Raw genomic sequence first — 12,226 nt, forward strand, 5'->3', positions numbered from 1 at the left:
TCAGGGAAAAAATAAATGGGTAAATTTCTGTTAATTAATCTTTTTTAAAAGTTTGTATTTCTAATTCCAGATGCACTCCATACTTGGCTAGGAAAATGTGTCTGATTCAGAAAATAGACGAAAATCACCAGCCAGAAGCCTACTACCTGAAACAGTCTCTGTTCGTATTTGAGGGTTCTTCTAGGATTTTTTAAAAAGGCACATGAATCTAGTCTGTGTGCATGTCATTTGCAGTATTAATGGTATATCCAATTTTATACAGCGTACTGAGGTTTTATCTTACTCATAACAGAAATGAGATACCGCATTTCCCTGTGTCATTTAATACCCTCCAGGGTACTCCCTGCCGTCTGACATCTTTCCCTGGTGAGTTTTACCTTTCAAATAAAGTGTAACTTGTATTGCGTGGGCCCACCAATGCGGTTGGTCTTCCTGGATTCCAAGTACAGACAATCTCTTTTAAATCAGAGGTCTCACAATTCAGTTTTTGAGGAATATCAGGTGGATCTAATAGGAAAAAAATGTAGTTACTTAGTGGTTACATACATTTTCCCTGAAAACATGTTTCATAAATGTTAATTACATTTTGTACAATTTCCTTTGGAAATGAAATAACGTATTTACATTTGACCTTCTGAACAATACAGCACTGCCATGCTTTCTGTAGCATGTTTTTCTGCAGTCCATATTATGTCAGAAATGATGGACTAAAATGTACTGCTTAATGACAACTAGCTCATCTGGAAACGCCTCAAGAGCAACCTGAACACATTCTTCCCCCTCAAATCCCACCAAATCTCTCAAAAGAAGCTGTAGCCAACAAATCAAAAATCTACAGGGTGAAAAGTATTATTATCTATCATGTCTATACCGTGATTCGAAAGGAAGTACCAATTCAAATCACAGGTCAGCACAAGCCATATTCCAAGTTTCAGAGTTCTTAAATGAGTTACAATGACTATTATCTGCACAGCATCTCTTGGTAAAATTCTGCATCTTCCTAATGTTCAAAGTGACTATAGCTCTTTCTTTTTTTTTTTTTTTTTTTTTTAATTTTTTATTTTTTATAAACATATATTTTTTATATACATATATTTTTATCCCCAGGTCTGTGAATCACCAGGTTTACACACTTCACAGCACTCACCAAATCACATACCCTCCCCAATGTCCATAATCCCACCCTCTTCTCCCCAACCCCCTCCCCCCGGCAACCCTCAGTTTGTTTTGTGAGATTAAGAGTCACTTATGGTTTGTCTCCCTCCCAATCCCATCTTGTTTCATTTATTCTTCTACCCACTTAAGCCTCCATGTTGCATCACCACTTCCTCATATCAGGGAGATCATATGATAGTTGTCTTTCTCTGCTTGACTTATTTCGCTAAGCATGATACGCTCTAGTTCCATCCATGTTGTTGCAAATGGCAAGATTTCATTTCTTTTGATGGCTGCATAGTATTCCATTGTGTATATATACCACATCTTCTTGATCCATTCATCTGTTGATGGACATCTAGGTTCTTTCCATAGTTTGGCTATTGTGGACATTGATGCTATAAACATTCGGGTGCATGTGTCCCTTTGGATCACTACATTTGTATCTTTAGGGTAAATACCCAATAGTGCAATTGGACTATAGCTCTTTCATTTTTGTTCTTGACTGGAACATTCACTGTGATTTTGCAGGGACAAAAGGTTTTTTGTGTGTGTCTTAGACTTTTAAAGTAATAATGGAAAATTCTGCAGTTGGACACTAATTATAGAAATTGTTATTTCTGATTTCATGTTTAATTAAACATACATAGAAACAGGTGTTCTCTGTTATATTTATCTAAATTATCTTTCATTAAGTAAGATTTTTTAAAACGATTATCCACTTGTTGAAAAATTCTGTAAAATAATTTAGTTTTTTAAAAACTAAACTTTAAGGGGTGCCTGGGTGGTTCAGTCAAAGCGTCCGCCTTCTGCTCAGGTCATTGTCTTGGGGTCCTGGGATCGAGCACTGTGTCAGGCTCTCTGCTTGGCAGGAAGCCTGCTTCCCTCTACCTCCTTGTGATCTCTGTCTGTCAAATAAATAAAATCTTTAAAAACATTAAAAAAAACAAACAAACAACAAAAAAAGAAAAACAAAAAAACTAAACTTTAAAAACTGTTCTTAGACTGTTTTAGATTAAAGGACACAGAAAATTCCACATAGCTTCCTAAGGTAGAATAATGTCCATCAGTGACATTTTAGGTAATATTAAGAGAAGTCATGAGTATTTCAAGTCTAACAACTGCATAATCAGGTAACACTGACATACTTGTTTAAAAAATTGTTCTAAGGCTAAACTTTCATTTTATTAAAATGATATACTAGATTTTTTAGTATAATCCTGATTATTGTAGTATGTGGCAGATGTGTTAAGTCAAAATAGTTAAAACCCAAATAACAGAAGCAATCAGAAAGAAGTGGAAACAAAGATGCAGGGAGAAAAAATATGAGAAGGCTGTATTTGGAACATACTGACCGTCTTCTCAAAGAAGTTAACTTACAACAGAATCAGCTAAAGCTGGATAAAAACTAGGTATAATCAATTCTACTACCAGCTAATAGAAAACGCAATTTTTTTAAAAAGCCATTTTTTATTAAAATATTTCCAAATGAGAAAGTACGAAATTTGACTGGTGACATAAAATATTTACATGCTCTAATTCTATGTCACAGTGTCACAGTGTAGTATTTTGAAGTTTTTGAGTATGATCAAAGATTAATACTTAGGTATAATGCTGAAGTGGTACTATCTATGAAATAATGATTACTGAACACATAGTATTTATAAAAGATTTGCCTGTAACTAAATCAGTTCAAGCATAAATACTGACAAGTACTAGATAAATAACTATTCTGTCTGCTGGATAATACATGAATTTGCAATCACAATAATAAACTGAAGAGGAAAAAAGCTACTCTTACTAGCACTGAACATCAAATTCTTAGCGACAAACTTACTGAAAGATATGTAAGACCACCTATCACTGAAATAAATCAAAGAAGAGCTAACTAAATGAAAAGATATACATGTTCCTGATTTGGATAACTCAATACAGTGAGAATGAAAATTCTCCTAAGTGGTCCCCTAAATTAATAAATCTAATGCAACTCAAATAAAAATCCTGGCACGTTTTGATTGTGTCTTTTCAACATATGGTGGGTTAACAGGATATGCATAAGGAAAAGAAAATAATGACTCTTAATCCCTAACTCACACCATGAACTAAAGAAATCCCTCTGCAGGCAAATTCTATTGCAGCTATTGAGTTAACAAATACTCAATTTTTCAACCTCCAAATGCTATAAATGAAGGTTAAATTATGAATTAAACAGGACTGTTCTATTATGGTAGAAGAGTAGCACACTATTGGAAAAACTTGATGTATAACCTGATATATAACAAAAACGATGTATAACTTGATGTATAACAAAAAAACTTGATGTATAATAAAAGCTTGATTTATAACTTGATGTATAACAAAACTTGACGTACAGTCTCATCTTCAGAGTTTTAGTTTTTGTCTTTTGTATTTTTAGGTGGATATCTCACTTATCACTCCTCCATACACCACTGGTTCTTAACTTATACTCCATGGTCATTTGTAAGGAACACTGCCAAGTCCTTTCCTAAAATTCCTTTAGGAAAAAAATTTCCTAAAGTTTCAATCTGAACATAATCTCACTCTCACTTCAATTACAAAATACATTACTGGGAAGACAAAAAGTTAGTAAGGGTAGAGCCATCAAGCTGAGAAGTGCATCTAATCCTGGCTATGCCCTTGAGACTGTATCAGCCATGCCACATAATTCATCCCAAGTTTCACTGGAAGGAAAAGAGAAGTGGAGAATCCAAAAAAGAGTAAGAATCACCACCACACGATCAAAAGAAAATTGCAAAACCCACTCACACTACCTTCCACACACTCTGATCCCGACACCCATTAGACTAAATTCAGCCTCTGACTCCGAATTCGAGGGAGGAACGGGCAAGGCCATCAGTGCGCCACACGACAGTCACCATGGGAGAGGGGAAAGAAACCCTTGAAACAAAAATCTCTGTGGATATTCAACACAAGCTATGTAAACAGGGCAGTCTCTCACAACAACTTCTGGAAATGTCATGGAATTTTAGAACTGTAGCAATGACCATATTAATAAAGAAGCCCTTGTGCTCTGAAGCATATGTTACACACAGAACATGCCTGGTCTCTAAGGACCCTCTTCTTCTCAGCTGTATTACTTTACAAGTTAGAGAAGCATATACTACAGTACTGAGTTTGTGTAAAATCATCACAGTTGCATTAACTGGGGAATTTTTAAAAAGGCATGTTTTAGTTTTAAAAAGGTATTTCTGTATTAGGTGGGATGTTTTAAAATTTTAATTTTAAAAGGTGTGTTTTAGGTAGGAAATTGACTTTTGAGTAGGCCCCTGAACACAGGGGTCAGGGGTACTGACCTCCCATGTAAGTCAAAAATCTACATACAGGGCAAATGGTTCGCTCTGTCCAAAGAGCATGCAACTCTAGATCTCTGGGTTGTGAGTCGGAGCCCCACGCTGGGTGTAGAGATTACTAAAACAAACTTAAAAAAAAAAAAAAAATTCCAAAGAACTTCTGACTCCCCTAGAACTTAACTCCTCGTAGTTTACTCTGACTAGAAGCCTGACCTACAACATTAACACATTATTTTGTATGTTGTATGTATTATTTACAGTAAAGTAAGCTACAGAAAATGTTAAAATTGTAAGAGAAAATGCATTTAAAGTACTGTACTGTAGTTACTGAAAAAAATCCATGTAAGGATGCCTGGGTAGCTCAGTCAGTTAACTGTGTGATGCATGTTCTCATCACTCGTGAGATCGAGCCCCATGCCAGAAATCTGCTCAAAGGTTCTCTTCCTCTGGCCCTCTCCCACCTCTTGTACACGGGTTCTCTAAAATAAGTAAATAAATCTTTGAAAAAAATGCATGTATAAGCAGACCCATGCAATTTGAACTTTTTTCGTTCAAGAGTCAACTATGTATGAAATAATTCCCAAGCAATGTAGGATTAAGAAATACATAAAAACTACCCGACTCAACAAAACTGTTAACTAAGAACTTAAAACTAAGCAGCTGGGTGTTTCCAATCTTACCACACAAGCTACATAAATACAAATATATAGAAAATGAGCTTAGATTGCATCTTAAAACAAGCAAAAATTTCGTATTAAAAAGAAAAAAAAAGACTGCCCAGTCCCCAGAAATAGCACTCAAGTTTTTAAAGAGGAGCAAAACAGATCAACAGACTCTTTAATATTAAATACTTACATCCTGCGAAAATAACAGTCCCAAATATGTTATCTTCTGTTGTAAAAACCACATTTGTTCCACTATTAGCAGAAACAGAAATATTACGGATCTTGATCGCCACATTTTCCCCATCAAGATGGATAAGGGGACAATTTGTTTGGCCAATCTGTGCTGATAACACTTTTTCTTGAGTCACACAACAAAATATTATATCTGAGCCTACAAGTATCACTTTGTCTTGAGGAAAAACCTTAGTCTGGGAATCAGGTGACCCTAGAGAGAACAAAAAAAATCACAAATATTTTATAAGTCTTTTACCATAAAATAGCCCAGTGTATATAAAATGTTTTATAGTAATGGTGGCCCAAAGGAGCTTTCAAAGGAGCAAGACATATATAAATAAAATGAAACCATGTATGTTTTATCGACTTATGGCTGATGATAGGGGAGCGGAGGGGACTGCAGGCCGATGCCCAAGGTCACAGGTTAGTATCTAAGAGTCTGAAAGTTCACTCTAAATGGGCTTATAGCCACATGTGAAAAATCTACACCAAGAAAAAGTCACCCATTAATTCCATTCCTTTGAAATGGCTTCTATGTATTTAGGGAAGACTTCTTACTTTCCATCAGCCAGAATATATATTTAAGTACTCCCATCCTAAACAGCACTTTTTCTTTAACCCCAACTCTGTGCAGGTTAAAGCCACGCCTCTGCTTTTATTTTCCTGTATGGCTGATCTTATCATTATCTCTAGTTTTCTTTCTACCTACTACTATTTAATCTACCACAATCTGGCTTCAAGCCCAACCATTCTACCGAAGTGGCTTCCTGACCTCTTTGCTCAGTCCAGTGGCCACTTCTCAGCCACCCTTCCTTCCCACATTGACAGCATCGAGTAAGTTGCCTAAGTTCTAACATCTCAAAACTCCCTTCTCCTCTTGGGTTCTACAGCACCCTGCCCTCCTGGGCTATTCTGAACCCTCTGACTACTGTCCTCCACTTTGCTGCCTCTTTTTTCTTCCGTCCTACCCTCAGACAGTACAAGCTTGTAAGACATGTGTCCCTGGTCCCCATTTCTCGTTCTCTGAGTATGGTAACCTCTAGATTGAAACAATTTCGCATACATCTATGTTGATGGCTCTCAGATATGTTATCTCCGGCTCCTAGTAATCCCTTGGATACCAAACTGGTATTTCCCACTGCCTGAGACATCCCAACCCAGATACTTCACAATACCTCATGCTCAACATGTTAAGAATGAATTTATCTTTCCCACCAGAGTTATTCATGTATCTCTTGTCTCAGTGGAAGGCATCACCAGCCACTCAGCTGCCCGAACTAATAGTCTTCTTTGACTCTATTTCTTGGTTACCAAATACACAGTCAACTAACTTTTAATTTTAATTCTGTCCCTTCAGTGTTTTCACACCTTTTCCACCTTTTCATTTCCAGACCCAAGTGCCCTACTTTATGCTTCCACTGTCTTTTGCTGAACCACAAGATCCTTTTGCTTATCCACATGCTTCCACTCCCGCCTTCCTCTGATCCATTTCTCCATGCGGTCACTAGAGTGGATAATCTATAATGATAATAGACCTTTTGAAAGACTTCATTTCACTGTCAACTATTTTCCAGGCCTCTCTCATGTTGTCAACATTCTACCTGCATATGAATTTCATTCAATGTACAGATGATTTCAGGTATCCTTACAGATCATCATGTTCTCTGCAATTAATTCTTCAGCTCACAGGGATCTGTTCTGTGGGCAAGAAACTAGAAGCCTTTTTTTTTTTTTTAATATAGACTTAATGTCAAAAACACCTACATAAAATTTTTTTCAACGCCTACCACAGTGATTTTCAAACCTGGATGGTTATGTAATCACTTTGGAAGATCTTTAAAAATACAGATTCCTGAATCCTAACTCAAGAGTTTTTGAATCAAAATGTTCTGGGACAGGGATCTGGGAGATCCCCACGTGATCTTCATGAAGCCAAATGGCATTTGGAGAACTGAAAGCTTAACCAAAACCTTACCCTTAAGCAAGACTAATCTCATTCCTTTGAAACAAAAGCTTTTTAAACAGTAGCTTACAAGAAATGTTCTTCAGTGGGCTCCAGTCACTCCACTCTTTGCGACCAGAGAAATGAAGATCATCAACATAGCACCTAATTCCCACAGAATGAGTGGTGCACTCCAAGGGCATGTCTGAGGTCCAACTCCAGTGGTGAACTGTATCTTTACCATTCACAGTTGTGTTGTGGGTCACCTAAAAAATGAACACAAACACAAAATGATATTTCTAAGTAGTGATATGTTCTGCTTCCCTTTAGATTTAAAGAACACAATACACAGTCTACAACCACTAAGCTATAAAGGCTCGCCTTTTTGTACAACCATCTCAGTTTTCTATTAGGCGTAAAAGGAGAGTTACAGGGACAATAATCGTGACTCATTTGTTTACCTCTTTTTAAAAAATTCCAGTGTCGTTACAATACAGTGTACTATTAGCTTCAGGTGTATGACATAATGACCCAACATTTGCATACACCAGTGTTGGCTGTGACCGGTCCACCTTCCTCAGCTTGAGGCTCCGCTCCCTGATATACAGGATGTTAATACTCCAGAACATTCAATACAGTTCAGAGAGAAATGAACCATTGCCAAAACCGATCTCATTTTTCATCGAGAAGAAGTAATTAATGGATTTGTACTCCCAAGAATTAAAGTCAAAGAAAGGAGCAGCATTTCAACGAAGTAACTGTTTCAGATTAGGTTTTCTATGTGTTAACTGTTTAAAAATTTATTTTTAAATATGCAGCTTATAATAGGATAAAATATTAATCTCAACTGTGAAAAATGGAAGGATTTCAATCAAATATCAAGGATCTACTAAAAGAAACCTTGGGAGCTCCAGCTAAAGACAACAGATTAAATAACTGTACTTCCTTCTCTCTTCTGAAATCTTTCTAAAACAGAAGTACACAGATTTTTTTTTTAAAGGCATAGATACACGAGCCCCCCCCGCCCAAAAAAAAAGAAGAAGAAGAAGAAGAAGAAACAGTATCAATGAATTCCTGGATCCTGGAGAGCTGATAGACAATAGTAATGGATTCTGAAGACCTGAAAATGCTGAATCTTAAGACTCCAATGGAAAATGCTGGAACAATCTGATTTCTATCACAGAAATGCCGAAGGGCTCAGGAAGAGGCTGTACCAGGCTCCCCTGGAAGTGCATGGTGAAGGTGAGGCACCGAATAGAAGACTGCGTGAAAGCTTTTCAAAGAGACAGTGGACACCCAGAGATCCCTCCCACATTCTATGCTACTGAAAGACCACCCTTCTTCATCTTGGCAGAATGGAGATTTATGATCTGAAAAGTAAAACAGAACATCTCTGGAATGAAGAACCTCAGAAAGAGTGGAGAATGGGGAATACTGCAGCAAAAACAAGGGACTTGGTAACCTATGCACCAGGAAGGCTGGGGTGCTCCTGCCTTCTTCTCCTACTCAGCCCCCAGGATACAGATGGCAGAGTTGCTACTTACAAGGCAGGGATCTGAATCGATTTTTCTGGGGCATATGAACAGGTCATGATAAAAATCTAAAAGAATATTAAGGTTGTGCCAACTTGATAGGCCATCTTAATCACCTATGATGAACCCCAGTCAACTAAAGTCCCTGGATGACACACAAAAGTTCCAATTAGATTTAAAAAAAAATTAAAAGAGCCACTCAGATATGAGCAGAAACCAGGATGACCAGAAATTGGGGAGAAAGTTCTAATATGAGAGTTAAAAATAAGAAAGGAACTCAAAAAAACTGACTACACTAAAAGAAAAAAACGTAAGTGATATCCTTAGAGATGAGATACTGCATCCATAAAAGGAACAAAAAGAAGAGACAAAAGGGATCTCATGTACCTTAAAAAAAAAAATTATTAATTAAAAATGCAAAAAAATTCAATAGGAATGCAAGATAATGTTTAAGAAAAACTGTTAAGAAAACAGAGCAAAATAAAATTAACAGATGGAAAGTGGAAACAATTAAGAACATTAGAGGACTAGCCTAGAAGGTCCAATTTCTGAAGAAAAGAGTTTCTAAGGAAAGAAAAAAAAGGAGAAAATAGTTATGAAAGAATCAAAGCCTTAAGACCTACAATAAGGAGATTCCCCAAGCTGAGAAACATTGTTTTCAGACTGAAAGGGGCCCAATGACTGTCTAGTACAACAAAGAAAGATAGATCCACAAGAAGAAACAAATGGAACAATGTCTTCCAAATCTTGAGAAAATCACCTAACCTACAATTCTATACCAGCTAAAGTAGAAATCATGCTTGAGTGCAAAATAGACACTTTCAGAAATGTGATATCTTAATTAATTCATCAGGCATTTTACACTCCCATCAGAAATGTATGAAAGTTCCAATTGTTCTGCATCTTCTCAATATCTGCAATCGACAGTCTTAGAAATTTTGCTGGCAACCAATTTAAATTTAAAAAATATTGTATCTGCAAGCCTCCATTAAAGGCAGCAGATACTACTGACAATAAATAGCAAATACCTACTGGAATATATGCATCCACCAAAATGAGGAAGAGGAAACAAATTTTTAAAAGGGGGATCCACTACAAGAGAGGGCACCTGGGTGGCTCAGTGGGTTAAAAAAAAAGGGGAGGGATCCATTGCAAGAAAAGGTAAAAGGAATCCCCTAGATGATGATGGAGACCCCTTGGACAACAGCTTCCTAAGAAATGTGCCAAAAAACCCCACAGAGGTTTATCCTAAATGACTTGTGGGTATACCAAGGCGCTGCAGCTCCTGAGAAACCTCTGGCCACAAGTGTCCTCAGCCTTCTACCACACTCCTGCTACACGAACACTGTACCTGTGTGAACCCTATGTAAGCAGGGTTGAGAAGTCAGTCAGAGGGCCTCTGAGAGAGCTATTCACAAACATACAGCTGATAAAATACTAGTGTGTCTGAACACTTCAGCAGGAGATTCATACAACTTGGAGATTACAAAGGATTAAATTAGTGGGGCACAAAAATTAAACTGAAAATACAAGACATGATAAGAAGTTGTACCTCCGAAAAGGAAAACAGGAGTATATGCTGCTTGGTTTAGCTGTGGATAGTGTTTATGTAACCGTAACACAAATAATGAATACCAGTCTGCCACACATTACCACAGTGTAATAGAACAATACTGGAAAAAGGATGGGAAATGTGAGAGAGAGACAGGGACAGAGAGAGAGACAGGGATAGAGAGCGAGTGAGCACTCCAGCATGCACAAGTGTGCTCCCAGGCCAGGAGGTGACAGGACGAAATTCTCATCTCCGACTGTTAAAATAAAACACTGCTCAAAACTGTAAAGAAAAATTAAGAACAACATAAGCACGCTACCCGGACAACAGAAATACGTAACAGAAGAATCAGCTAGAAGAACTGAAACCTTCTGTTTACGAGAAGTAAAGTAAAATGGGAGGGGCTGGGGGTGCGGCAGAGATCCCGGGTATCACAACCGCCTGGTCCCCATAGCGCCCAGCTTCCATAACCGTATGTGAGGCCAAGAGCAGCAACCATCATGTTCTAATTGAAACACCAATGTACAGTATTCTTTACTCTTACACAACCACAAAATAGTATCAAAGTGACACAGCATAAGCAGCTCTTCCTCAAATGGTTATCGATAACATAAAAAGAAGGGTCACATTTTACTACAGATCTGCATCACTTGCCCTCTCACATTTCCCTTTTTAAAAATTCATTTGTTCTATCTCTGTTTTTCTGGCCTCTTAGCTGTATTTCCCCGTACAAAGATTTTTCTTCAAAGATCGGAGCCTACTTTGCCGTGGCCATCTTGTGATGCATCTTGTGGCAATGAGTTAATAGGACCCTGAAAACGAAATTCTATTCCCTTACGCTAGATTTCACTTACACTTCAGAGAGCAGTCCCCAAAGGAAATACTGACAACTAGTAGGCATTCAGCAGCTTTACAGGTACCGTTATCATTTACTGAAGTAGATACTTTATAAATGAGAAAAAGGAGGTTTTGGGAAGTTACCCAAAGCCAGTAACAGGTAACTCACCCAGCACAAAATGTCAGCCATCATAAAGAGCTATACGGTTCAATTTTAGATAAGCAATAGTTTCAAGACAACAAGGTACAGCTCTATCAAAGCTACTTGCAAATTAGGCTGACAGGAAAGAACTGCCATTACAACTCAAGAAAAGAAAGAGCACTTTAGGCTGAGGTAATTAGGATGGGCTTTAAAATGAGGAGTAGGATTTGACTCAAGTCTTGAAGTACATTCAATTAGCACAGGTGCAAAGGAAGGGAAGGTATCTTATACAAAAATAAACGTATCTATTTTGTAACAGAAACTGTAGTGGTTAAGAAAGAGCACAGACTGTAACTCTGGGTTCCAGCTCCACTACTTCCTGTCTTCCTGTTTCTCTGGAGCTTCATCTTGAAAATGGAGATGATGCTGAGGGTGCCTCCCTCAGGGGTCCGTGGTGAGAATGCAGAGAACCACACACAGAGCATTTAGAGTCCTGTCAGCCGCGGAGGCACCAATGCCCGAAGCTACAGCTATGGCCGCCGCTAACTTAGGAGCTAATACACACAGAGTCGGAAAGGAACACCATGACAACCACCATGAACTAGAGAGTAATTCTTTATCTTTACAATCTAGCCTATCTATGTACTTAGGCAAGTAACTGTAAAATCATGAGCTAGTCTTCTAATTCTTAAATCTATAACTAAGCATATTCAAATCCACTGAGGAAAAAGGGACAAAAGAAGAAATTCCCATAGACCCACTGTCAAAAACCTCACTACTATTCCTCATTCTCCTTTAGATTAAGAGGAAACTCAAGATAGATTATATAAGGAAA

The 12,226-nt window shown here is 37.6% G+C and overlaps 1 protein-coding gene across 2 annotated transcripts in view; it reads right to left on the bottom strand.

The window, feature by feature from the left end:
• LIFR (LIF receptor subunit alpha) overlaps positions 1–12,226 on the bottom strand; it is a 77,314-nt gene that overhangs the window by 30,274 nt on the left and 34,814 nt on the right. For both annotated transcript variants that reach the window (XM_059173834.1, XM_059173833.1), the window contains exons 6-8: positions 7,420–7,594; positions 5,343–5,597; positions 378–507 (exon numbers count right to left, since the gene is read on the bottom strand). In XM_059173834.1, the coding sequence (XP_059029817.1) occupies positions 378–507; positions 5,343–5,597; positions 7,420–7,594 (560 nt within the window). The remainder of the gene's footprint in view (positions 1–377; positions 508–5,342; positions 5,598–7,419; positions 7,595–12,226) is intronic.

This window comes from Mustela lutreola, chromosome 5, assembly GCF_030435805.1.
Source record: "Mustela lutreola isolate mMusLut2 chromosome 5, mMusLut2.pri, whole genome shotgun sequence".
Classification (NCBI taxonomy): Eukaryota; Metazoa; Chordata; class Mammalia; order Carnivora; family Mustelidae; genus Mustela; species Mustela lutreola.